This window comes from Camelus bactrianus, chromosome 20, assembly GCF_048773025.1.
Source record: "Camelus bactrianus isolate YW-2024 breed Bactrian camel chromosome 20, ASM4877302v1, whole genome shotgun sequence".
NCBI lineage: Eukaryota > Metazoa > Chordata > Mammalia > Artiodactyla > Camelidae > Camelus > Camelus bactrianus.
This window is the reverse complement of record NC_133558.1, coordinates 10,485,592-10,511,955: the sequence shown is the minus strand read 5'-3', so window position 1 is coordinate 10,511,955 and position 26,364 is coordinate 10,485,592. Positions and strand designations below refer to the sequence as shown.

The following is a 26,364-nucleotide window of genomic DNA, read 5'->3' as shown; positions in this document are numbered from 1 at the left end:
ATGAGACAGGTGGATTCCTATAAAGCCGTTAGACCGGTCTAGCATCTAGGGCGGGACCTCGTGGGCCCCCGTGCTAAGGATCCTCAGCAAAGACTCTTACGTAGTACTGTGTATAATTTTAGGTTACACACCAGAAGCTTGGTGGCTTCTCAAAAGGAAAAAGAACTTTCAAACAGCAGGGAGCTATGAAGTGGGAAATGCCTTCCCGAATCAATTACTGAAGTAGGGGTGGGGCTCATGGCTCCCAGACTGGAGGGTGGGGTCTACCTTCCTCTTTCCCCTGCCAAGAGGCAGAAACAGAAGAGGGGGCACTGAGAAAGACCTGTAATTCCACTTAAACGTTTGTGATGTAAGTTACACTGGCTTTTGGTAGAGCTGACATCATAACTAAAATTCAGGAAAGTCATGGCTATACACATGCAGGGACTTGGGCCTGAACAGATAACCTGAGTGCCATTTTGAAGGCACTGCCTGACCCTACGGGTGTCATACACACCTGCCATCTATGAGCACCATACCGCACCCATAGGGGTGGCCTTTGGAGAAGCTGCGAAGGTAGACATGGTAGCTCCTCTACCCCCAACTCCCTCCCACGTCCCCCTAACACTCTCCTGGCCCGTAGCAGCATCAGCCCCTGGTTGTGAACACAAAGGACATTTGTTGCATGCAATCACTGTATAAGGCTGGCCTCTTTCTATTATGAATAATCATGAAATTGGGGGTGAAGGAGAAAGGCAACTCCAAATCTGAAGCTACAAAAAGGCCGTGATTCATTTTTAGTCTCTTTATTCAGCAGCCTGGTCTCAGATCATTTGCAGCAAAGTTTTACCCTAGAGCAAGTTTCCTCAGTCATGTTAAATTCATGGGGGAAATCCTCCCAGGATTTAGAGCTGAAAAACAGACAGCTTTAATAACTGAAACGCTGATGTAAAGAGCGGGGAAAGGCAGTATGTTCTAACCATTTAGGGAAAAAATGGGTAAGATGTTACTAATAAGCTCTGCTATGTTTTCATCCTGCCGTTTCCTTCATCTGAAGGAATACTGAGGTGAGCTTTTAAATTCTGAATGATTATCTGACAGCTTCCATCTTTAGGGCAAATTATCAGCAAGGGTTTTATATCACTATTACCTTGACTCAAAACTCAGAGGACACACGCTTACCGGAGCCCAGACAAGGAAATAAAATCTACAGACAAGAGTGCTGTGGACGGAACTGCAGAATCCAGCTACTTCTAGGTTCCCTTACGTGACATTTGTGGATACTGTCCTTTTTATTGAGTCAGGCTGGGGTCCTACCTCCTGGATGTGGTCCCAACCTAACTTCCCGGCTTCGTCTCTCACCATTCTCCCACCAACAACCCATCCAACCACACACCCTGTATTCCAGTTATGCCTAACTGCCCACTGGTCCCAAATGTGTCACATGTTTGAACACTTTCCTTCAGCCCACATTTCCTATCTAGGTGAGGTTTAACTCATTGTTAAGACTCATCTCCATCGTGACTTTCTCCCAGAAATCTTTCCAACGTAAGCAAAGTTAGTGGCATCTTATTCTGTTCCTCCACAGTACCCAGGACCTGCTTCACTGTGGAGTTCAGTAGACTGGAATTATTAGTTTACAATGTCAGTTCCCCCTGGTGATCCTGAAAGGGCAAGGACTTTATCTGGGATATCTGAACCCTCTGGTCCAGGGCTTCTCAAGAGCAGCAGTATTGACATTTTGGGCCAGAAAATTCCATGGTATCGGGGGCTGTCCCGTGCATTGTAGGATACAATCATACCTGGCCTCCAACACTAAATGCCAGTAGCAACCTATCCTCATGTGACGATTAAAAATTGTCTCCAGACATTGCCCAGTGCCTCCTGGGGGAGAAAATGACCCCAGGTGAGAACCACAGTTCTAGCCCTAAAGAGAGCCTGATATATACCAGGTGCGTAATACATATTTGCTGAGGTTAATAAATCAATGTCCAAATTACCAAACAAAAACCGAGGGAACCAACAGATGAAACAAGATCTTACTGTATCTCTCACACACTCATCAAATCAAACCTAAGATCTTTCTCTTTACGGATTGGCTCTACTCTCTTCCTATCTTTTCTGTCACATCCTTGCTCCCTCACCTGCATGTGCCACATTCTCATGCTTTATTTTCCCTCCCACCAACCCAAATTCTGTACTGATTGCAAGACAAAGAACAACTTAGCCACTTCAAAAAGCCTTCCCCAATGCACCCAATCCAGTGACCTCCCTACTTCACTTTCTCTAAGTATTTATGAACAGGGTCTATAGTGTACATGCGTATCTCTATACATACATGTATACACAGTATTTTGGTCTTAGAACTATTATCTTTTTGGTTCACATATGCGTATAGGAATTTTCTTCTTACCTGGAAGAATCACCCCTTGATAGACGCCTTACTTATGCCTTTGAGTTTTTTCTTCCTCTTAGCTTTAGCACAAGTTTATGAACAACAGATGTTTAGCTTTTGCTTGAAGTGAATTTTTTTTCTGTATGCATCTGGCAGGTGTGTTAAATCTGTGTAACTGGTGGGGTCTTGACATAGTTTTGTTTTTAAAAGGCATAGGGCTAACTCTAACATCTTGCAGACTTTAAACAAACTCATTTCAAAGAGATTCTGCAAATATGAAAAAAGTGATTTGCAACGTTTTAGGATTTCTGTGAGAAGGCACTGAATATGATAAGTAGTGAGAAAGACCAAAATGGCTGCATTTTGTCTTGAATTCGGATTGTGCTTGAACTCTGTCTAGGCTTTTTTTTTCCCCATTGCTTGGTAAAACTTTTAAAAACACTGGCCTTCCTGGTTTATTACGAGTCCTCTCAACACGCAAGCATCCTCTGCCACTGCTTACTTGCAGTGACTTGTCCACATACTTTCCCCCACGCTTGTTTAGAAATTTGCTCAAACTTCCATTCTATGGGGCAATCCTTTCTCACATTTTACTTGGAAGAGTTTGTGCTTTGCCCAAAAGCAGTCACTCTATGGGGCTCCTGATCCTCAGGGCTCAATGGCAGAGTTAAGGGGCCAACCTCAGAATTTTCCTGCATTGCACCTGAGCTCCACATGTGTGACAGGGTAAGTACAGGGTGGACATGTGGGAACGGGGTAGGGTGGGGGAAAACATCTCTAGCTGCACCACTAATTTTTGTAACTCTTAAGAAAAAGACCTCTCGGTGGCCCCCTCCTCTATGCCTACCCACGTCTTCCTGTTTAAAATACAAAATCAAAATGCTTCTCTTGACCCAGCCTGCTCCTACGGTCCCATTGTGACTTACTCCACCTCACTCACCACCAGTGCATGTTGACCCCCATTTATCGTTTCCACATCCTTGTCTCCCTTTTGTACTCAGCTCACTAGAATCTGGCAACCTGGGAGTATCCCCTCAATCTCAAACGCACCTGCTCTTTCTTGGAACCTGGGGCTGCCAAATATTGCCACATTTTTATGGTCCTTTCTCAGTACTCGAATTCCTGGACTCTGCTGACCTGCACACTTGAAGTTGTCTCCAGGACTGGCTTTCAGTCTCTTGATTTTCCCTCGTCCCCTTGTCTTTCTCAGACTCCCTCACAATCTAACCATCCACCTTAGATGTAGGATTTCTATTTTCAGCTTTATTCTTTTCCCCCTTTAATGCTCTCCTACAGACGACTTCTTATATTGTCATGTCTTCAAATACCGGTTAAATGTAATGGCCACCAAATGCTTCTCTTTACTTTTTCCATCCTCTGGAAGTTCCAACCCAAGTTTTCAATGGACCCCAGGTTTGCCAGTCACCAAGTATCTCAAATGCAGCCTGTTCAAAATCAAGTTCAATTCCCTTTCTGCTCCCATGGCCCACTCCCCTCTGTTTGTCCCTCTATTAAAGACTACCTGTTTGAAGCTAGAAGCAGGATTTGTCTATGACTTGCCTGTCTTACTCAATACTGATCATACTTCTGAATTCTTTTGACCTGTCTCATTTTCATGTCGATAGATGTTCCCTGCCTCCGTTCTCTTCCCACTCTAGTGTATCCTTTCCTCTGTGGTAGGAATTCCCTGTGTAAGAATCACAGCTGCCACTTTCCCACCCCTGAAATTCCTGGCTCTGAAGGCAGTGGAGAATCACATCCAAATCAAACCTGGAATTCAAGGTCACCCATCACCGTAACTCTAACCACATTCCCTTCACAGCTTTATTTCTTCATTTCATTGACAGCCCCACGAAACTGCATTCTAACCCTGTATGTGCCACCTGGTAAAATCCACCTAGAATGTTAAGGCTTAGCTCAACGGGCCTTTGAGAAGCACCCTTGCCCTTGGCCCCTATGGAGAATTAACTATTACCTTCTAGGTCTTCGAGCACTTTACCTATAGTTCAATTGAGTCACCTTGTAATATAGTAGTTTTCATGTTAGTCACTGAGCTTGAGGGGTCCACAGGATGAACAATATCTTATCTGTTTGTTGACCTGTCATCCATCCACCCATCCTTCCATCCATTATTCTGGCCAGCATTTTGAGACTACCACACTTAAGATCTTGTCCAGTGCTAATATTTTATGATATTGAACATTATTTAACTTCCATATACAGAGAAACTAGTGTAAATTAGAGGTTAAGTACATGACACAGGCATCCTGTGCCATTCATGTCTTGATCATGATTAAATTTCCAGTGCTCAGTAATAACTTAGCAGGTACTCAATTAACGTGTTGAATGAACAAATGAATTAATTCCTAGAAATTGATCGGAGATTGGCTTACGTATAAGAATAGTAGAAAGCAAATATTGTCTCTCAATTTTTTAAAAATTATTTACTGGGGGGAGGGTACAGCTCAAATGGTAGAGCGTGTGCTTAACATGTACAAGGTTCTGGGTTCAATCCCCAGTACCTCCTCTCAAAAATAAATAAACCTAATTTCCTCCCCCTACCCATAATAAATTAAAAAATATTTTTTTAATTAAAAAAATTTTTTTTAAATTATTTACTTGAAATAACTGCACTTGTACCAAACTGAAATTTTGCAGCAGCTGAAATTACTCAAGAGCTACAGATAGTACTGCGTTACATGTATTATGTGCACCGTTCTTTACAGAGTGTTTCCTGAGCAACACAAACGAGCACACACAGGCACACTTAGAGCAGCGAGGTCCTAGAAGTAGCAGGCTGGCCATCCTACAGAATGCAGCCCTGGCGTGTGTAGCCTGAGACCACCACTGCGGGGACCAGACCGGCACTCACCTGTCCTGACCAGGAGACGCACTAGCGGCATCCTCTGAGTTTAAATTTTTAACTTCCAACTTCGCCATTCCCTTCCTTCTCCAATACCTTCCAGTTCTTTTCCCAACTTTTACTTTTCGTCTGCTTGTGTACATTACCCCATTTTCACCTACATTCCAATCCTATAAACCAGAAAACATAGATGAGTGAATCATGGGGTAAATATTCTCCTCCATTAGAGCCAATACCCTAAACACTTTCACATTTTTCACACATGACCACATTAGACACCAACCATGATGTTATCAGCGTTCTTTTCTTCTAAATGAATAAAAACTGGCTTAAGGGAAAATAACTGTGATGATACAAACACCCGTGTTTGCTTTAAAGTCTTTATTATCCTGAATATAAAAGACAGAAGTCCTCTAGGATATAACAGAGTTCTTTATGTGGAAACATTACTTTTTACAAGTGAAAAAATAAATACCTCTTGGAATAAAGGCTTATATGCTAATATGTGCCATAAAAAAGTAGAGTTTTAATATCTGACAAAATGTCTGTGCAAAGAAACAAATGCATAAACACATTACTGCTACATTAAGGCAATATGAAAAGTATACTCAGAATTCTCAGTAAAGTGACAGTGTAGGTTTCTAGCTTTAACTTAGCTAGTATTGCACCCAGTAAGGTCACCTAGGTTTCCTGACATCCTAGAAAACCCACAAGCTGACCAGCGTCCAAAATGCCCAAGTGGGAATAGAAAACATGATTAAGAATACAGAAACAAAAAACCCCCAAACCCCTCTTAAACAGAGGGACAACAAAAAGTTAATACTTAAGCATTTACTACAAAAAAAGAAAAAAAAAAAAAAAAGCACACAATGCTAGGATATCTATGATAAGGCTGTAAAAGGCTGGATGGCTCAAGCAAAAGCGACCCCACTGGGTGAAGCTGGAGCAGGGTGCGTGGGAGGGCTAGGCACCACCCCGAGCATGGACACCACCTAACTTCATCTCAGCGAGCAACGCCCTCCCTTCCCAAGGAACATGCCCTCCCCTTCCAATCTTAAAATAAAATGTTCCACCAACTCAAGAGGCCCAAGGAGTCCTGGCGACTCCACAGAAATCATCTAACCAAACTGGAAGCACTTTATAATTGAAGGGAGGCGGCTGGGGGCAGGGAGGAGAAGGAACAGGAAACCATCCACGTGGAGTGATCTGTTTTCCACTAGCCAGACTGGTTTAAATCCGACAACTTTGTTGTCCACTTTAAAAAAGTCCCAGAATCGATTTTGAGATCTGTTTGCCTCCCAATCATTCTCGAACAAGTTAGAAAAACAGAAGTGACATTAAAACGACGACTACCTCTTTAAGAAAAATTTTCCTATGAAAAATGTCCGGAGCTCCGGGACCCGTACAAAGAGAACCGAGTAAATCCTTAAAACGAATTCTTACAAAATTGGCTGCAGGTAGGAAACTTACCTTGGGATACATTAAGGAGATATAACAGCATCATTTTCTAAAAGGTACCCACTTTTTGGCTAAACTGCCACTTAACTAACATCAACGATTTTCCAGATTCCTTTACTTGATCATAAAAAGAAGGAAAGTCCAAGGAATGTGTCTGGGTCCGAGAGCTCTTCCTGGTCGCCACCCCGGAGGTGCTGATTCCACGCATGGTATGTTTTGGTGGTGAGGAATAGTTGTTTTCTTTCTATTCTTCCTTTTTTTTAAAAAAAAACGTTGCATGGCAGATGGGTGTTGGAGTATTCATTCTCTCCACAATCTATTATTTTTATAGTTTATAATAGTGCAGTCCGGTAAGTGCACAACAGGTCAGATGACGGTCAGGTTGAGCAGACTGGTGTGGGTGGGAAGGTAGACGTGCTGCACGTGGTCCACTCGCGACCGGCAGACGGGACATGACTGCAAAAGAGAAGCCGACAGCTCAGGTTAGGACATCTTCGAGGATGCATGTCTTCAGTGTTCACTCATGGGACCTATTATATTGTGTTTTCTGAGTAAGTTGTGGTCACAATTATTTCTAGCTTTCCATTGGGAGAGCTCTTTGCTTTCCAACCAGTTTGGAAATTTGTACTTGACAAGGGGTTAAAAAGAAAGATTACAAAAAAAGTATACACTGAAGGAAATGAATTAGGTTTTCAGTCAAACTCAAAATCGGGCACAATGAACAAAGTGATTAGGAACGACTTCTTGCTGGGCAGGGAGGCTGTGGTCCCTACACGGGCTGATGAAGCCTCGGGCAGGGGTGCAGGAGACACTTCCAGAGGCCATGTGTCCTGGGCTCAGCTGACTCAGGCTAGTGTCACCAGGGCGATGCCATGTGGCCAGTGAGCATGGCTCTGCTTCTAGTCACAGGTCACAGCTCCACATCCCCAGCTGGCTTCTCAGCAAGCACATTCCTTCCTCAGCCGTAAGAGGAAAAAAAAATGCCTTGGGCATGAGGGTCAGACTATGTGGCCAGAAAAAGGCAAATTCAGGACCACGCTCGGGAAATAACTCGTAGGGGTAGTGTGCTCTACTCTTAGGAAGGACACAGGCATCCTGTTGGCCCATATGCGGCCCTAAAAAATAATTCTGAAATTAGCAACTTCTGAAGGCCTAAAAGTTATGTAGGGCTAATTTTATATAAAACCACAGTGACATTTAGCCAACAGTTCTGGGAAATGAAAACGAATTGAAAAAAATTATTGTAGAGGAAATGCAGGGTGTAAGAAAGAAAAAGATACTAGGGAAGAAGTGCTTTTGTTTTATTTTTTATACTAATTCCAAAATTAGTTTGACTTACTAAGTGACAGCCAAGGCGCCCCGAGAGGCACAGGCAGTAAAAAAAAAAAAAAAAAAAAGAAATGAATCACAAATAATCATAGTCAACAACTCACCCATGGATAACTGAGCGTTAACTATCACCCCAAATCCTAAGTTTTTTTTCCCAAATAATGCAAGTAAGTTATAAAGACCATCCTCTGAGTGTCAAGGAGTGGAAGCAACATGAAACAGAAGCGGAAGCCCCGACCAGCCCTCGGGAGGCCTGGATTCAGATCCCCGGCTCAGCCACTGATTAGACACGTTACCTTATGAATCTGAGTCTCGTTTCCAGGACTTAAAAAAGTCTGTGATTTAGAGCAATTCTGTTGTTGAAAAGAGTGTTGTCCAAACTGTTTCCAAAGGGACCCCCTCGGTCACCAAACACAAAGCCCCTCCCCGGGTGGAGGCGGCCCCGCCCCGCCTGCGCCCCCAGCCTGCGTGGCCGCCCCTCACCTGGAGCTGCGCGGCGCAGCCCTCACAGCACACCGTGTGGCCGCAGGGGCAGAAGGCCGAGTCGATCTCGCCCTCGCAGCACAGCATGCACAGCATGGCCTCCTTCAGCTTGCGCAGCTTCTCCTGCAGCGCCCGGGTCTGCTGGCAGCTGAGGCCCTCGCAGCTGCTGCAGTTCACGCCGCTCTCCGGCGACTTCAGGGGGGAGCTCGGGGGGCTGTGGTCGCTCCTGGGCGCGAGGTCCAGCACGCCCGCGTTGTACAGAGCCCTCCTGGCGTGGTCGTACACCTCCTTGGACGTTCTTTTAATATCGAAGACGTACTTCTTGCCCAGGTTAATGTTTTCGTTCAGAAACAGAGAAGCCAAGTGGCCCTTCAGGTCCCGGCTGTACTGCATCATGACGGCGCTGGTCACCGTGTCGCACCTGCGGGCGGGGATGGAACACCCACCTCAGCACTGAGAGCCCGGGCTCCCCACCGCCCACACCGCAAAGGCTGCCGGGGACAAGAGCCTTCGTGTTGGCAGATGTTTCACACTCTGGTCTGCGTGCTTGAAAGTAAACTCTTTCAGTTCCATATGTGTTAAGTATTTGAATGATTCTACCTCCGTGCTTCTCAAGTGTCCCCAAAGGAAGGCCCTCTGATAAGACAGCCGTAAGCCCCAGAGGACAGTGACAGTGCACCTCCACTTCCAGGGACTGGAGGAGCTACAGTCCAAAGCAGCTTACAGCAAGAAAAAAGACTTTTTTTCTTTTAAGTCTTGGCTTTATGATAAAAATTTCTACAAAATTTCCACTCTGCTCCAGAATGTGTGTCTATTTTAACATTAAAAAAAAAGGTTCAGCCAATTAAATTTCTTAGCTTTACTTTTCCAAATATAAGAATCAAATCAGAATGCTAAAGCACCCTTGGAAATGCACGGATCAATATGGTTATCAAGAGAGCTTTACCACATACTGAGGACTCAGGACAGCAGCTCTCCCAGGAAGGAGAGCCGACCTTGGACATCCTGCGGAGAAAGGGCCAACACGGTAGCAGAACAGGCCCGACCAGTTACCTCGGGGAGGAGGAGTTAACAGACAAGCAGTGAAACGTGTGTGTGCAGCCCACACCCACAGACATGGCCTGCGGGCAGAGCAGGACGATGTTGACAAGGACTCTGCTGCTACCGCAGAAACGAACAGTCTGAAAACAGCTGATTTCTTCAATTCTGTGCAAGGTTCACGGACACAAAAATACCAGCAACTATAGCAGCCTCGTGGCCACCTGGTAATCTCAGAGCTGAGGCAGATGCTGGGGCTCTGGGTGAACAGGGTACATGCCTGTAAAAAGCATGCGTCTCGGTGATGGCTCTGTAGAGCCCGCTGGCCGCCCGGGTGCTGATCATCTTAAACAAGAGCACAATGCTGTTCCCAGACTCCTTGGTGACGGTCAGGTACACATTCTTCCCTGACTGGGTGGCCATCTGCACCACGGGGTAAGCGATCCTGAAAGACATGAAGAGAAAAGTGAGCCAGGAGGGCTGTGTCACTCCCATCGCGTGTGCGCCTCTGCAGGGCCCTCATGTGCTCCCCACCTGGCCGTAAAATCAGATGCTCAGCCTGGGTCTGTCACACAGTCACTCTGCTCCCTAGTTATAACGGCTCCTTTAAAAGCAGCTGTGGGTAAGTGGAGAAGAGCACTGGAGTGAATTTTAGGGTGGGGTGGGGTGTGTAGGTGAAACAAGATTTGAATAGCAGTGAATGACTTCCTTGAAAAATGCTAATTTCTGCCACATCAGTACACTTGAACTTGTATTTTTAAAAAAACAACTGAATGGTTATCGGGCCTAAATAAAATGAATATACATACCCAAAATAAAACATGTTATTCTTATAGGATGACTGTCTAGTAAATCCCTCTCCATTTCCTATTTTCACGATCAGAGCTACAAAAGTATATACATGCTTAGGTCTAAGCAAACACTGAAGACTTACCTATTAATCGGGCTAAAGTCGTCTTTACAAATTGAGATTCCATCAGGTCCGACCCCAATGAGGAGTTTCTGCCCTTCGCTGTCCCGCACAGAATGCCATTCAATGCCATAGTTTTCCATCGCCGACACAAGCTGCAAAACTTGGTATTCAGCTGAAGCCTGGCTGGTCCCCTCCAACTCCTTATGCTTTGCCACAATGCTGCAAGACACCAAAAAGACAGAGGTACACAGAGAGATTAACTGATGCGGTCTTTAGAGATACATCTGTATCATTTCCACTAGTGAATTATACTGGCACTGTCATTTATGAATTACAAAAACATAACGCTATATATTATTGATATTTCATTTATTTAGCAAACTTACTGTAAAATATTTCTAAGACACTGTTCAAGTTCTTGACTATTAAATATTCAGGATGAAAACTACTGGGGATGCCAGCTGGGGATGAATGAAAAGAATTATGGAAAATCTCTAAAAAATATACATAAGAAATTTATCTGTACAAACGTCTCATGCATTTGTCTACATCTGCTTTATAAGTTTCATTATAATACAGCATTATTTGGGACTGAGTAGATCATTTGCAACTGAAAAATGCAGGATTTATTTTATCTATGGGGCGGATAGCTTCTAATAAAGTCCTTAAAGATCTCCACCTCCTGGTATTCACACCCTTGTGTAATTTCCTTCACTTGAGTATGGGCTGGATCAATGACTTGTTTCTAAAGAGCAGAACGTAGCAGAAGTGGGGGGATGCCACTCACTTCCAAGATTACGTCATAAACAGACTTTGAATCCCTCTTGGGGCTCACTCTTCTCTGACTTGCATTGCTGACTTTTCTAGCTCTGTGACGATAAACCTGAGTCTGAACTGCGGACTCACCTGTTCAAAGTGGCACTGGAGAGCTCCTTGGCACACAGCTCCTCGTAGCTGTACTTGGCCGTGTTCTGGTTGTAGTCCCCAAACTTGGTCTGGGCCAGGAGGGCACTGAGTTCCACTGCCTGCTCTGGGGAACACTGGAGGTGGCCTGCCAGGAGGGCCTCCTTGATATGCAAGAAAAAGATATGCCTGCAAAGCAACGCCAAGAATGAGGTTATGTTTGGGGACTAGCTTGGTATCAAACTCAACCTGCTTAGCAATTTCATAATTTCTTTGAAATAAGGAAAACAGAGCAAGGAAGAAAGATACCTTGAAAATGCTAACTGTTAAAGAAACTTTCCTACCGTGAATATGAAGGCAAAGTAAGTCTAAGGATTAAGTTTCTCTGGAATAAAAAGTCTAACCCAAACAAAACAAATCTAACCTAAGTTCAGTAACATTCAAGTTACAAAATGTAAAATAATTATATACATGTTTCTGCATTATGCTTTTTAAAATAAATTATCTTAATCAGAAACTTGATCTTGATGCAGAATTGATATCTTAAGATCCTCACTTATATTCAAATAATCCCCAAATCTCTAGTTTTAATCCTAACTTCTCTCCTAAGGATCATAGTCAAATGTCCAAGTGTTTACAGACTTCTCTGTTTGGAAGCCCTTTAATATCCCAATTTCACCTTGTTCAAAACCAAACTGTCTTCCTTTCCAAACCCACTTTTTCTCCCAGTGTAGACCAGAGACTGATTTGTTACTCACTTTCGACTCCTCATCTTACTTCCACCTACTTTCTGTCCCTGAAAACTCTTTAAATTCAGGTGTTTCCCTCATTTTTACCTCCTCTGTCCTACTTGCAGCTCTCAACTGTCAGAGAATTTACAATACCCACTAAGCTGATCTCTCTTCCAGACTGTGCTAATCCACCTTTCAAACTGCGTGCTTCTGGTATAAACTTGCCATTTCTCTACTCAGAATCTTTCAGAGGAGCCCCACTGTCAAGGAAGAACTCTTGGAGCGTGAACCCAGGGTTCTCTAGTCTGGCCCCAGATTTCCAGCCACATTTCCTGTCATTCCCTCCAGCCACTACGCCCCAGGGAAGGGACAATTTCTCTTCCTGGAAAAATGTTCACACCCCTATGTCTCTGGTCCTGCTGTTCCCTCTGTCCTGAAAGCCACTCTTTCTGTCCTTTCTTTTATTTTTTTTTGGGGGGGGAGGAAGGTAATTAGGTTTCTTTATCTATTGTTTTTCTTTAATAGAGGTACTGGGGATTGAACTCAGGACCTTGTTCATGCTAAGCATGCACTCTGCCACTGAATTATTCCCCTCCCCCATCTCCTCATTTCGATACCATTTTGTTTATATCACAAGCAAACTATTTATTCCTCTATTATAGAATCTTGACGTGTTCTAACTTCTAGTACATTTAGCTGCAGGTAAAGTGACTTCCTAAGTTCTAACATCAGAGAGTTCTATAAATGTATGTGAAACTACATACTGTCTGCAATTGGTTTATATTCCCACCCTAGTTTCATTCCATTTCATCCTGTCCTAACTGTACACAATGCTATATTCTACATTTCCCAAAAGGTGTATGAGACTTAGAACTCCTGGAAAACTTCAGATATTTTGCCTGCCAATCCACACTGCCTAAGATTCTGAACAGAGTATCTAAACTGCCAGACGGATTGGTCTAGGTTATGAAATTTGTCCCTGGCAAATGTATAGGTCTAACCTTTCTTCGATGACGTGTTACAGCCTCTCCAATATGCGGAAATGCCACAGCACTCCTTTCACTAACAAATGAATTGTTACCACCATTGTAAAGCTCTGAACAGCAGTCCTAAATTCAGTTCCCCGCTTCAGCTGGATACCCTTACTCCAGTCCTCAACACTGCTTTTATTTACATGCTAGTCTTGTATCTGACGTCCAGGTCAAGGGGAAAATGTGAACAATGCAAGAGAAGAAGACAGGAGAACGTGAGACTAGAAATACGAGGGGCTCTGCTGAGAGTCTCAAAACTCCAGGCTGACAAGAGGCATTAATCTTCCTCTAAGAAATGTTTAAATTCAACATTCTGTGCCTTCTATAATGATAAAGAAATGTTTAAAATTATCAGACTCTGCCAAACACTGCAGTTTTTTCTTTATTCAAAGCCCCCTATGAAGAAATCACAGTGAGAATGCATAATAGCACCAAAAGAAGATAAGCATGGTTTTTATTAACCCAAACATCTGCTGGTCTTTAAAGTATTTCTGACATACTGCTAAACTGAGAAGGGGGCCCTACTGGGGCAAAGAAATAACTACACAAATAACTTGTTTTAAAATAGCTATCTGAGGACTCAGGTCTAGCAGTCCCATAAAATCTCGATATTATGACACTCTTTCAGCCTTCAGGCTTTTTAGATGACTTTTCGGTAAACTTCATCTTGGTTAACGTACCTTCATCTCTGCATTCATCAGAGGACATGTCAGTAGGGAACAAAAATCTAAATATATGCTGACATTAAAGAAGAAAGTATACGCCGGTTCAGAGTATCACCTGAACTATGTCTTCCCAATTGAATCTGCCTATGTGAAAGAATCTTTTAACTGATTTCCCAAGCATCAGTTTAGAGACTAGCAGAGCCTGCAAATGAAGGGTTTCAAAATAGACCCAATTTCTTTTTCCAAACTGTCCACGCCCACTTCTGGACAGACAGCTTCCAAAATCAAAGGCAAAGAAGTAGTAACAAGATATTAACAGGTGGTCAACAGCTTGAGAGCAATGCTGATCCTCTGTGTGTGAGTCAGAATTTTAAAAGGGGTGGGTGGGTCGGGGTAGGAGGGGGACAACAGCCTTTTCTACATACTCCACATTCTAGGCTGCACTGTAATTGATACCCTTAAGTAGAAAAATGCTCCTCCTTATGGTTTACATAAACTTTCTGGTAGGCCCCTTCCTGCATTTTGCCGTTTCATGGCTATAAAGCAACCTTTTCGTTTCAAGTCAACAAACTGGTCCGTGCATTGCCTCTGGACCGAGCCCTGCACTGGGGGATTCCAGGGTGAATATACCTGATAGTTCCTTTTTCCGTGGAACTTACAGCCTTTTGGTGTGAAGGAAGATATGCTATCAAAATAACTCTGGCCACAAACTGGCTCTTGGGTGACAAGTTGATGCCCTCCAGGAGCTGGGGTGGGCCACTTAACGTGTTCTTTCCAAGAGGGAGGGTGGCAGGGCTTGGAGAAACACTTCCAACAAGGAATCCAGTGACGGCTCAGTTGTCAGGGGTGGTTCTGAGTCAAGTATTTTCTCCTATTATTTTCCCTCTAACCATCAGCCTGTAACTAACTGTCTGGCTCATGGATTTATACCCCCTCCCCCACAACTCCCTTTTTATAAAGTGGGTGAAAGGTTACCAATAATATCAAAACAAGGAGATGTGGTCAAAGAAATCATGCCTGCAGTGAAATGCTTTTTTTTTAAACTAAAGATCAAAAGTGGTTGGCATATCTAATTCAAAGTAGGCTACTTGCTAGAATCATCAACAGACAGAAAACCTTTGAAAAAAATGATATCTTTGTCTTAAGCAAATGTCTATTAGTATGTCCTACAGACATAAGCACATTTTCTAAACATTTTTGTGGCTGCACCTTGAAATTCATGATTCTTCAAGTTTTACCCAGCCACTAAGAAAATGGATACTTAATACATGGATCAGGTTTGGGGGCCCAAAGTGAAACATTCTAGCTGACATCATGGGTACAGACGAATTCACACTTACTGCGGTGTTAGGGAAGAGTCAAAAAATGGAGCTAAATATGTGGATATGTCATATTTTAATGAAAACAAAGTCACAGATTCTTAATATGTTTTTGTTTTCGAAGTATGTACTTCAAATTTCCTGTTTTTAAAATTAATTCCTTTCCATGGTGTTAAGGAATAAAGTGAGGTCATTTATCTTTTAAAAACTGTCATCAGAGCACTCTCCTCTAAACCCCGGTTTATCTCATAAAGAAATCATCTAATAATCAAAGCAGAACTTTCTGCAAACCAACCGGGAGTTCTCGATCTGCTCATTGTGGGCGGTTACTCTCAGCTACTGTCCTCCAGTTATCTTCCCAGTTACATAATTTTGAAGAGCTTTTCACGACACAAATATAAAACAACCACATCCACATTCCCTATTAAACTCAAATTGTAAGTAACTAACCTAAAACACCTTTAGAATGGCTAAGTAGCTATGTTTAAAAACTCTCCAGCCCCAATAACTGAACTGAATTTTTCCCCAAGAGACCTGCCTGAACCTGGCCATCCACTGTAGCCAAGGGAGCCCCCACTGAGATCACTCACGTGTCCGCCTCAGTCCAATGAGTCATTTAACCACATCGGTTTATTTTAAACCAAGCTCAAACTGCCAAGTTATATTTAAAAACTACCAAATCAAAACAGAATTGCTGTTAAGTTTGTTTTGTATTTTAAATTCCAGTTAAAAAAAATCAGTTCAAGATGGATCACAGGCCTTATATTTTTGAAGCTAAAACCCTAATGCTTTCAGGACAAAACATGGGAGAGTAACTTTATGACTTGGAGGTAGGTGAAGGTTTCTCAGGACATAGCAAAAACCATAAAAGAAAAAAACGGATATATGAGACCACCAAAATTAAAAACTTTTACTCTTCAAAAGGCATTAAAAAAAACAGGCAAACCACAAGAAAAAAAAATATTATCAGGCAAAGGATTGGTATATATAAAGAATGTGTGCAGCTCAAAAATAAAGGCAACTAACTATTCAGTAAAAATGGGTAAATGACTTGAATAGATACTTCACAAAAGACATACAAGAGGCCAATAAACACAGAAAGTGTTAAACATTATTAATCAATAGAGACGTAGAAATTAAAATCACAATGTGCCACCACTACACACACCAGGCATGTGGAGGAACTGACCCCCAGTACTTTGCTGGTAGGAGTGCAGAATGGGACAACTGCTTTGGGAAAAGGTTTGGCAGTTACTTATAAGACTAAACAATTATGACCCGGCTATTCCGTGCTTATTTACTCAAGAGAAATGAAAACACATGTCTACAGAAAAGACTTGTACTTGAATGTTCAGAGCAACTTTTTTCATGGCAGCTGGGAAACAGGTATTCATCAACAGGAGTGTGGATAAACAGCAGGACGTTCATACAATGGAACAACTACCCAGCAATAAACAGAACAAGCCAGTGATGTATACACAACAGCACGACGGACCTCAAAAAATGTATGATGAACAGAAGCAGCCAGACACAAGAGAGTAGGTACTGCATGATTCCATCGACGTGAAGTGTAACAGGCATAATTAATCTATGCTGGAAAATCATACAACCTAGTTGTGGACTGGGGTGGGCCAGGGTAGAGAAGGAGGGCGGGGACTGACTGCAGAGGGACAGGAGGGAACTTTCTGGATTGATGGTAATATTCTAAATCTTGATAAGGGTTTTGTTTCAACAGGTACATCCATTTGCCAAATCTCATTAAATGGTATAATTCGGATTTATGCATTTCATCATATGTAAATGTTATGTAAAAAGGAAAAAAAAAGAACCATAGGCAAATATTGAGGTCTAGTTAATAATATGCATAATGAAGTATTTAGGGGGATGTGTACTTAACAACCTATTTTGAAAAGCATCAAATAAATAGATTAATGGATGGGCAGAGGGATCAATAAATGGATAAATATGTGCTAAAGCAAGTATATTAAACTGTTAACAGCAGAATCTAGGTATTGGGTGTTGTTCGCTGTAAAAATCTTCAACTTACCTGTACGTTTGAAATTTTTCATTTTAAGAGATTGAGAAAATACTACTAGTAAAAATCCGTTCGGGTCAAGGAGCAGAACTCAAATGAAGAGCAGTACCTAAAAGGAACCATCACACCTACCACACTTCCTGCAAGGCTGGCGGCCGAGAAACCTGTCACAGCCCAACAATCACCAAGCCAGGTCCCTAATCAGGCTTAAGGAAATCCTTCTCAAAGCCCCAAATGCAAAACAGGAGTCACTGATAAATTTGCTTCCTCCTCAGGCTCCAAAGCAGTTAAAACATTAGGAGCATACAGGTAAGGGAAATCCCTAAGTTCAAAAGTGATGACACCTCACACCAGAAAAATTCTTGGAAGCATAAAATGTGCACTTCTAAAAAATATGATTACTTCCTCACAGTGAATAATGGTCCCAAGGCAAACAACAACCCAGGCAATGGTGGAGTTTAAAAGTGTTAACTACAATCTCTTTCTCAACAATCTAGATTAGTGGGGAGAGCTGCCAGGTCTGGGATCAGACTGCAGTGGGACACGATTCAAGAGAATAAATACACCTGGAGCCGGATCCCATTGGTCACCTGGAGTCTGACCCTAAGTGCCAAATAAATATTCAAATTTTATTTATAACAACATTCAAAATGAAAAGTTCATTTTGGTTATATGAAAATCAATATCTCAATGTTCTCTGATATTTCCTACAAATATAACATATCAGAAATTCAAAAAGAGAGGGGAGGGTATAGCTCAAGTGGTTGAGTGCATGCTTAGCATGCAGGAGGTCCTGGGTTCAATCCCCAGTACCTCCTCTAAAAATAAATAAACCCAATTACCTTCCCCCCTGTGAAAATAAAATAATTAAATAATATAATACTAAATAAATAAAATATCTTTTTAAAAAAAGAAATTCAAAAAGTCTGAAAGTGCCCAGATGGGAGATCCGTGGCTTCAATAAACATAATGACAACACAAACTCGCCATATTCTGAGCAAAAAGAACTTAACAGACAAATTAGAATTCAGAAATGCTATTAATACTCTCTTTGGAAATACTATACAAGTCTGTTTTTACCTTTTTTACTTTCTTGGAGCCTATGCTGTGTTTGGGCATACCCCCTCCCAAAAAAAAGTATCATTCCACTCTTAGGAATGTAGTTGGTATGAAGACTATAAATACTCCTGCAATAGTGTCCTATAGAATTTACCCATCCTGAATCACACAAAGGTAAATTATGCAATCAGCCTTAATCATCGCTGGCTGACAACGTTTCACACGACTTTGAACATGATTACAGGCACTGCCTAGGATCAAGGTGATTCAGCTCAGAACTGATCTGAGATTATCACCTCGTATCTGCCTATAGTTTGCATGCGGCATTTGCTTTGTGAGTTTCAGTGATGCCATCTTCCCTCGAACTGGGAGACAGGGAAAAACTGAGTTTAATGAGTACTTCGGACCTACAAAGTGGTTGAAATTAGATAAAGTGAGCCTGCAGCTTGAAAACTATCTGCACTTCATAAAAGGTCCAGACAGTGGTAGTTCATTCGAGATAAGAACAGCCACAATAAACAAATGGCCTGGCGCAGGGTGGAGGGGATGAAGGAAGGAAGCAAACAAAAGAAGGTCAAGCAATGAGCAAATCCTTAATCGAGAAAAACCATTGCAAAACATTTTTAATGGTGAGATTTCTTTTAAACAGTCTCAAGCCTTTCAGGTTACAGGAGCAAAGTGGCAAGAATTTCAGTATCGATGAGAAAAATGTATATTACCAGTAGCAGTCTACACCATTTTAATTTATTTCCAAGTTCTTAATTAGTTGATTCAACAAATGTTTACGCACCAGGCACTTGCTAGACTCTGGGGACACAAGGTTGATTAGCTCCTTGCTTAATGGAATTTAAACTATCAGACTGGCTGACAATAAACAAATAGTCACGTAAGTAAATGTAGTGTTACATACTCATTAAATGCTACAAAGGAAAGCTACACGATGTCTTGGGATAGGTTAGTCTCCTGAGCAGGCCTAGAGAAGGCTTCCCCAAGGAGGGATGAGTGAGCTGAGGTCTGAAGTTATACCCATCACTGCTTGCATCTTTACACATCCTCACACCACACACAAAAATGAATTCAAAATGGCTTACAGAATTTAACATAAGACAAGACACTATAAATCTCCTAGAAGAAAATATAGGCAAAACATTTTGATACAAATCTTAGCGGTGTTCTCCTGGGCAGTCTACCCAGGCAATAGAAATAAAAGCAAAAATCAACAAATGGGACCTAATTAAACTTATAAGCTTTTGCATAGCAAAGGTAATCATAAGCAAAACAAAAAGACAACCTACGTAATAGGAGAAAATATTTGCAAATGATGCAACTGACAAGAGCTTAATTTCCAGAATGTATCAACAGCTTATACAGCTTAATAACAACAACAACAACAAAAAAAAAAACCCAATCCAAAAATGGGCAGAAGACATAAATAAGCAATTCTCCAATGAAGACATACAAATGGCTAATAGGCACATGAAAAAATGCTCAATATTGCTAATTATCAGAGAAATGCAAATCAAAATTACAATGAACTATATTCAAGATCTTGTAACTTATGGTGAAAAAGAATATGAAAACGAATATATGTATGTTCATGTACGACTGAAGCATTATGTTGTACACCAGAAATTGACACATTGTAAACTGACTATACCTCAATGAAAAAATTAAACATTTTTTAAAAAATTAAAAAAAAAATCTACAATGAAGTATCACCTCACACCAGTCAGAATGGCCATCATTAAAAAGTCCATAGACTGTAAATGCTGGAGAGGGTGTACAGAAGAGGGAACCCTCCTACACTACTGGTGGGAATGTAGTTTGGTGCAGCCATTATGGAAAAGAGGGTCCTCAAAAAACTAAAGATACACTTACCATATGATCCAGCAATCCCATTCCTGGGCATATATCTGGAGGGAACTCTAATTCAAAGAGATATATGTACCCCAACGATCAAAACAGCACTACTTACAAGAGCCAAGACATGGAAACAACCTAAAAATCCATTGACAGATGACTGGATAAAGAAGTTGTGGTATATTTATATAGTGGAATATTATACAGCCATAAAAAAGAATAAAATAACGCCACTTGGAGCAGCACAGATGGACCTGGAGATAATCATTCTGAGTGAAGTAAGCCAGAAAGAGAAAGAAAAATACCATATGATATCACTCATATGTGGAATCTTAAAAAAAAAAAAAAGACACAAATGAACTTATTTACAAAACAGACACAGACTCACAGACATAGAAAACAAACTATGGTTACCAGGAAGGAAAGAGGGTGGGAAGGGATAAATTGGGAATTTGAGATTTGCAAATACTAACTACTATATAAAAAATAGATAAATAATGAGTTTCTTCTGTATAGCATACAGAACTATATTCAATATCTTATAGTAACCTATGATGAAAAAGAATATGTAAATGAATATATATATATGTATATGTATGACTGAAACATTATGCTATACACCAGAGATTGACACAACATTGTAAACTGACTATACTTAAAAATTTTACACCTTAAAAAAAAACCCTAAAGAGATTCAACGTTTGAGATTACAGCATTTCTGTGAACATGTAATTGTATTGGGGTTGTTTTCCAGGATAGAGAATTCAGGTGTTGGTAAGTCTTAACTAAGTAGGGTGCCCCTAGCAAAGATCACAGAGCTCTTCTAAAACGTCAGGAGAAATGCAAAGAGTTTGTTGGCAGTGGATGGTATAATTACCACCCCTGAAGATGAAGCATGTAATTCTTTAATCTCTGGTTTTGAAAATATTGACAAAATCTGGTCTGAGTTGCTGTGAATAACTGAGAGCCTTTGAAAGGAAATGAGACTCTCCAGTTACTTCCCAGAGCCCCCCATTAAAGAGCACACATAATAATCAGGGTAAAGAATCAAATCTAAAATTAGGCCACATCAGAGACAGACTAACTCTGTCTCTCAATCTAAGCAGACACTGGATATGTTTTTTTCTATCTTCAGAGAAATGTATTTAGAAAAAGCCTTAAGAAAATAATATGGAGAGGAAGCACAAGCAAAGAAAAAAAACAGTCTACCGCCAGAAGGGATTTTAGAAACAATCTCTTCCAGGGCTTTCAGCTGAGCTCAGTCTTGGAAGTCTATCCGCTGGTGGTTGGTGGCTGGGCTGGACTTAGAATGCAGGGCTTCTGCCTCGCCCCTGGAACTCTCCTATTACAAACAGGCCTGTCAGCCTCACAGCCTCCCTAATCTGATGCAAACTAATGTATTAACTGCCCCCCAGTTGGGCCAGCTATACGGTGAGCAGGCTGCTTTAATTTTCCAGAGGACAACTTGGCCAGGATATTTCAGCACCATTTAATAAACTGTCCAGACACTTTCAGGATACTAAATGTATCCTCATGACTTGACTGAGAGATGGTAAAGCATCACCTCTCATAACTGGACTGGCAAAGCTGAATTTACTCACTACATAAACAGATCTATTTTACTTTTGTGGCATTTTATATAAATATTTTATAACAAATAAACATCAAAAAGTTTATCAGCCAGCTTTATCTTGCTAACATAACATTAGAGAAAATAAGCCTTTCTGTTCTATTGTATCATGCACATAAAAACATTAATTGTAACTAAACTGGACCCAGTACAACGTCTCATCCTGATGAAATGGTACGATGCCAATTATAAATCACTTTATCTAGCTATTAAAGCAGAATGCCATATAAACTTTAGGTGGCATTTTCTTAAAATTCTGTATTTCATACAATCCCACAAAAACAAGTAAAATTCACCAATATCTTAAAAGTCAAAAGTTTAGATCACACAAATTTTTCTTTATTTCAAGAGGAATTAAAATCAATTAAAATAGCTAGTCTAACTAGGTATGTGCATTCTTTGAGTGCTATTAGGCATAAATCTCAAGAGGCAAAGTCAATTGATTCAATAAAGTAGGAAATTTAATTCCAGTTCATAAAATGTCTCTATTTCTTGCATGGATAAAATGGATTTGATAATAGTTATTAACTCAATTACAGGAAAGCACAGGTTAAGGCTATCTAGTAGTTTTATTCTGTAAACATTCATAATACAAATGTACATTTACTATTATGACTGCAGCCATTGTTTAAATGATGCATTCAGTCCTACAAACTTCTGCAGATTTAAAAAATAAATGTGTGTCATCAAAATAGATTTGCATCTGGAGGCCCTGAAATAATTGGAAAATCATGATAAAGCTACACAATGGAAATTCCAAGATGTGTTTTTATGTATATGTATATATGTTTCTTTCTCTTACCGGACTGCAAGTTATCACATGGACGTGCACAGTGGAAGCATTCAGAAATCAGCTTGAAGTTAAAATAAATAAACAAATAAAGCCCAACCTATTCTGATTGATGTGGACATCTAAAGCATCCTTAAATTTGGAATCACTTGAATATTTTTGCAAGACATTTTCAGGATCACTAAGAATTCAATACATTAGCTTCCCTCAGATACGAGATTGAACATTTCCCTCACCCTTCAAAGCTCCGTAATAAAACAAGGCAGAGATTTCAAATTCAAATGAACAGTATTTCAAAATATGTGTCTATCTGTTCTTTGGTAAACAACAACCAAAAAATGACATGTTAAAAACTCTTAAAGGCTCACTCATCATTACTCAGAATATGTCACACTTACATTTTTCATGTGCATGGCAAAGTCCCAAACCAAAGGATTATGAAAAACATTAGAACTTAGATCCAAAGTTTGCTGTGTTTTAAAAGAGTCATCCCCCCCCCCTTTTTTTTAACATGCCACTATAAATTTAGGTGTCCTGCATTTCCGCAGTAAATATTAAACACTAGTTTCCTAGCTTGGCTTATCCTTGAGAAAAGTATTACAGCCTGTCCAGGGGAGAAACCATTTTCTGCTTGAAAAAGGAAACCACATTCTCCAATTATCTACCGTTACTGGTGGTTTTCTAGAAGTAAAGAGATAAATTTAACAATCTAAACTCAACCATCACGTGTAACATATCTGTGGGGTGGAGTTCGGTTACTACCGGCCCTAAAAGAGTTTTCTTACTAAGTTTTCAAGAAACTTAAAAACTTTTAAAATTCTGCGTTAAGTCGGACAGAGCTCTTTGCTACACACTGTAATCTGACACTAGGCTGAAGAAGTTGACCAAGTTTAAGAAACCCAAGAGGAACTGTTTCCTGCTTTCTGTTAGAGCAGTCTACAATGACCTATAGTAACACCGCGGAGGCAGAGGTTACTTTCGGGCAGTAAATGCTGCTATCAGGAAGTCAGTTGGGTCTTTTTTTTCTCTTTCTTTCTTTCCTTTTTAAAAATTTTTTGCGTTGTGGCACTCTTCTCAAATGTTTGTAAGAATTCAACCCTGCTCTGCCATTGTTTATAAAGACAAGAAAAACACAGGAAGAGTTGGAAAATGTATCCCAGGCCAACTATGCAGCAACTCTTTTCACCTCAACTAAAGAACTGTGCTATGGAAAACTTTTAAGTTAGGAAAACAAATTTGCCTGTGAACATCTCTGGGAGGGTGCAATGGCCCTTCTTAAGTGGAATCAGAGGTCTATTTGACATTGGTTTATTTTGCAGTCACTTTACCTAGTCTGCTCCTGTAAGATGAGATGAGGTTCCACGAAGAACTTGACTCTCAGTTTAAGCCGGTAAGGGGCTAGCCCATCCATCTGCTGGGAGATCCGATTTCTCAGATTTAGCCATAAACTTTCACCTTTGCTACCCGTAAACTGCAGTCCAAAATAATCAACTTCTATAATTCCCAATCGCCTGCACACCTAAAACAAAAATGAATGCAGTGTGGATGAGCAAGAGGTCCATGTAATCAAAGCAAACCCAGGGATTCCAACTGAGTCTAAGATTGCTGACAACTTTCTTTTTTCTTTTTTTACAAAGTTCAACCACCGTGTTACAATTCCTGTTGTCACCCAGAAGAACAAAATTCTGAGCATCCAGTGATGCTAAACCGTTAGATGCAGTACAGAGGCTCAAAAGGAATTGTCAAAACGTAGCCTTCCAGAAAGGCTGAGGAGGGGGAATCCACGGGGTGTTTTCCTTCTTACTCCAATCATCGGAATTCCCTCCACCAGCACAAACTGCACAGCTGATTTGGCAGCTTATTATCTGGACAATTTTAACCATCTGGACTCCAAGAAAACAAACACAGTGAGGAAACACGCCACAAGTGTCATCTAAGCTTTAGAGGAGGTTTTCCAAACATTCAAGTCGAGGGGCTTTGAGGGCACAGCGTTTCACTTGAGATCCAATTTGCCGTCTGCCATACCACTATGCACTGCTTGGAACCGTTCTTCTTTAACTGTTAAGGAAACGCGTGCTTAAGAACAACAGAGGAGTAGATGAACCAAACCTACCATCCTCTCGTCCCCCGCAAATCGGGAGATGCAGGTAGGTGAACGGTCCCCGTCTGAGAAGCAGCAAAACCAAGGTCCCGGCTTGTCTGCCAAGCAACCCGAGGGACCTGCGACCACCTCCGTCCACCTCATCCCGGGACGCAGGTGGAGCTGCCAGGCCCCGCGGGGACCGGACAGGCAGCATCACGCACACACCTGCTTCAGGTGTGCTGGGACACCTTCTTCCGGGAAAGTGCCAGGCAAGGGGGCAGGGTGGCAAGCCCGCCCCCCGCGTCCCTCACCCTCACCGCACCACGCGCACCCGGCGCGCGGGGAAGGGGGCCGCGCACCCCACCGCCTCAGGGAGGAGGGCGCACGGGCCGGGCGCCTGTGGCGCATTCCCCTCGCCGCCGACGCGCCGCCGACCCCTGGCAAGCGGCGCGTCCCAGTGCCCGGCGCCACAGCGAGGCCCCTCAGCCTCGGGGGACCGGCCAGGGCCCCCGTCTGGGCCCTCGTCCTCACCTGGTTGAGGCAGTCCTCGCCGTTGGCTTTCGCCTCCACCTCCACCTCCATCAGCACCGCGTCCGGCCTCGTCACATAGCACAGCATGGCTGGGGCCGCCGCTGCCGCCACGGCCACCTCGTCTTTGGTGTGCGCGGGGCTCAGACCCAGCTCCGGGCTCGGCGAGGCTGGCCCTCGGGAGGCTGCAGCCTTGCAGACCCCTGTCCTGCCGCCTTCCCCGCCACCCCCTCGCCAGCCCGCCCACCCACCGGCTCTCCAGGTCTCCGCCGCGGCGCCGCACTCCCGCAGCCCGACTGCCTGCGCCGCGACAGGGACTCCTCTGATATAGCGGCCCCGCCTCCTTCGGCTGGGGCCCCCGCCAATCACGGCGGCCCCGCCCATCCTCCGCCGCCCCGCCAGCCAATAGTGGCGCCCGCTCGGCCGCCGCCCGACCTCCCAGCGCCCGCTGAGTTCCCCCGGCCGCCTGGGGAGGTGGCAGCTCGCGGAACGCAGCCGCTGCCTCTGCCCGCTGGGCGACGCTGCTCGGAGCCAGCGATCGCCCGGGGCTCCCAGGAGGGGACGCCTTTCTGTCTGGCTTGAATTTACAAAGATTAAACGCCTCCAAGCTGCCGCCGTTCTTCAGAAGCCTTGGGTCGCTCCAATAGCGCACTTCGGGAGGTGAAAGCAGATAGGAACGAGAGCAACCCCAAAAGCTGAAAAGAAAACTGTTTCCCCTGGGGTTTGCCACTGTGGGTTGTTGGAAAGCGGTTTTTTGTTCCTTGTTTTACACCTAGTCATTGAAAAAACACAATCTGAGTATAAAAGTTTTTGCGGATGTTCAGTACAGGAAACTTGATTTAGCGCTTCCTCTGTGAACCCTCTCCAAGGGCTTCTATTTACCCGCTGTGCTGAGTCAAAACACCTTACAGGGCACTAAGGCCCTCTCTCAGGTTGCCCATCCCATCTTACGCCTTATCTCATTTATTCATTAAACATTAAGTAAGCACGAGCTCCAATGCCAGTCCCTTCTCTCAGGCGACCAGGTGTTAGCCCCATCTTCAGGGTAAGGGACGCATCTCAGAACCTAACAGGTGGTATAAACTCAATAGTAGCTATTAATAATTAGAGGTCTACAACTCTTCTCTCATTTGCCACTTGTGTCTTTCAGCCAACGCCATTACTCAGTCTACCTCTTTGGTTTCCTTATTGAAGAAGCCAGAGACGTGGGTTTTAGCTTTGGACCCTTGAAAACTGACTTCATTTCTCTGGAGCTCAGTGTTTCAGCAGTAA

At 42.5% G+C, this 26,364-nt stretch overlaps 1 protein-coding gene across 3 annotated transcripts in view; it reads right to left on the bottom strand.

Annotated features, from left to right (window-relative positions):
* The window catches only part of MYLIP (myosin regulatory light chain interacting protein), a 91,306-nt gene extending 65,905 nt beyond the window's left edge, over positions 1-25,401 (bottom strand). For 2 of the 3 annotated variants that reach the window (XR_012500975.1, XR_012500976.1), the window contains exons 1-8: positions 25,096-25,401; positions 23,810-24,000; positions 11,365-11,550; positions 10,480-10,677; positions 9,826-9,990; positions 8,508-8,928; positions 6,708-7,151; positions 5,247-5,407 (exon numbers count right to left, since the gene is read on the bottom strand). Coding sequence is in view for 1 of the 3 variants with exons in the window: in XM_074348134.1 (XP_074204235.1) it covers positions 7,062-7,151; positions 8,508-8,928; positions 9,826-9,990; positions 10,480-10,677; positions 11,365-11,550; positions 23,810-24,000; positions 25,096-25,182 (1,338 nt within the window). In the remaining 2 variants the exon portion in view is untranslated. Of the gene's footprint in view, positions 1-5,246; positions 5,408-5,603; positions 7,152-8,507; positions 8,929-9,825; positions 9,991-10,479; positions 10,678-11,364; positions 11,551-23,809; positions 24,001-25,095 lie in introns of those variants that run through there. The other variant, XM_074348134.1, reaches the window with a different exon arrangement.
* Positions 25,402-26,364: the final 963 nt, after the last annotated feature.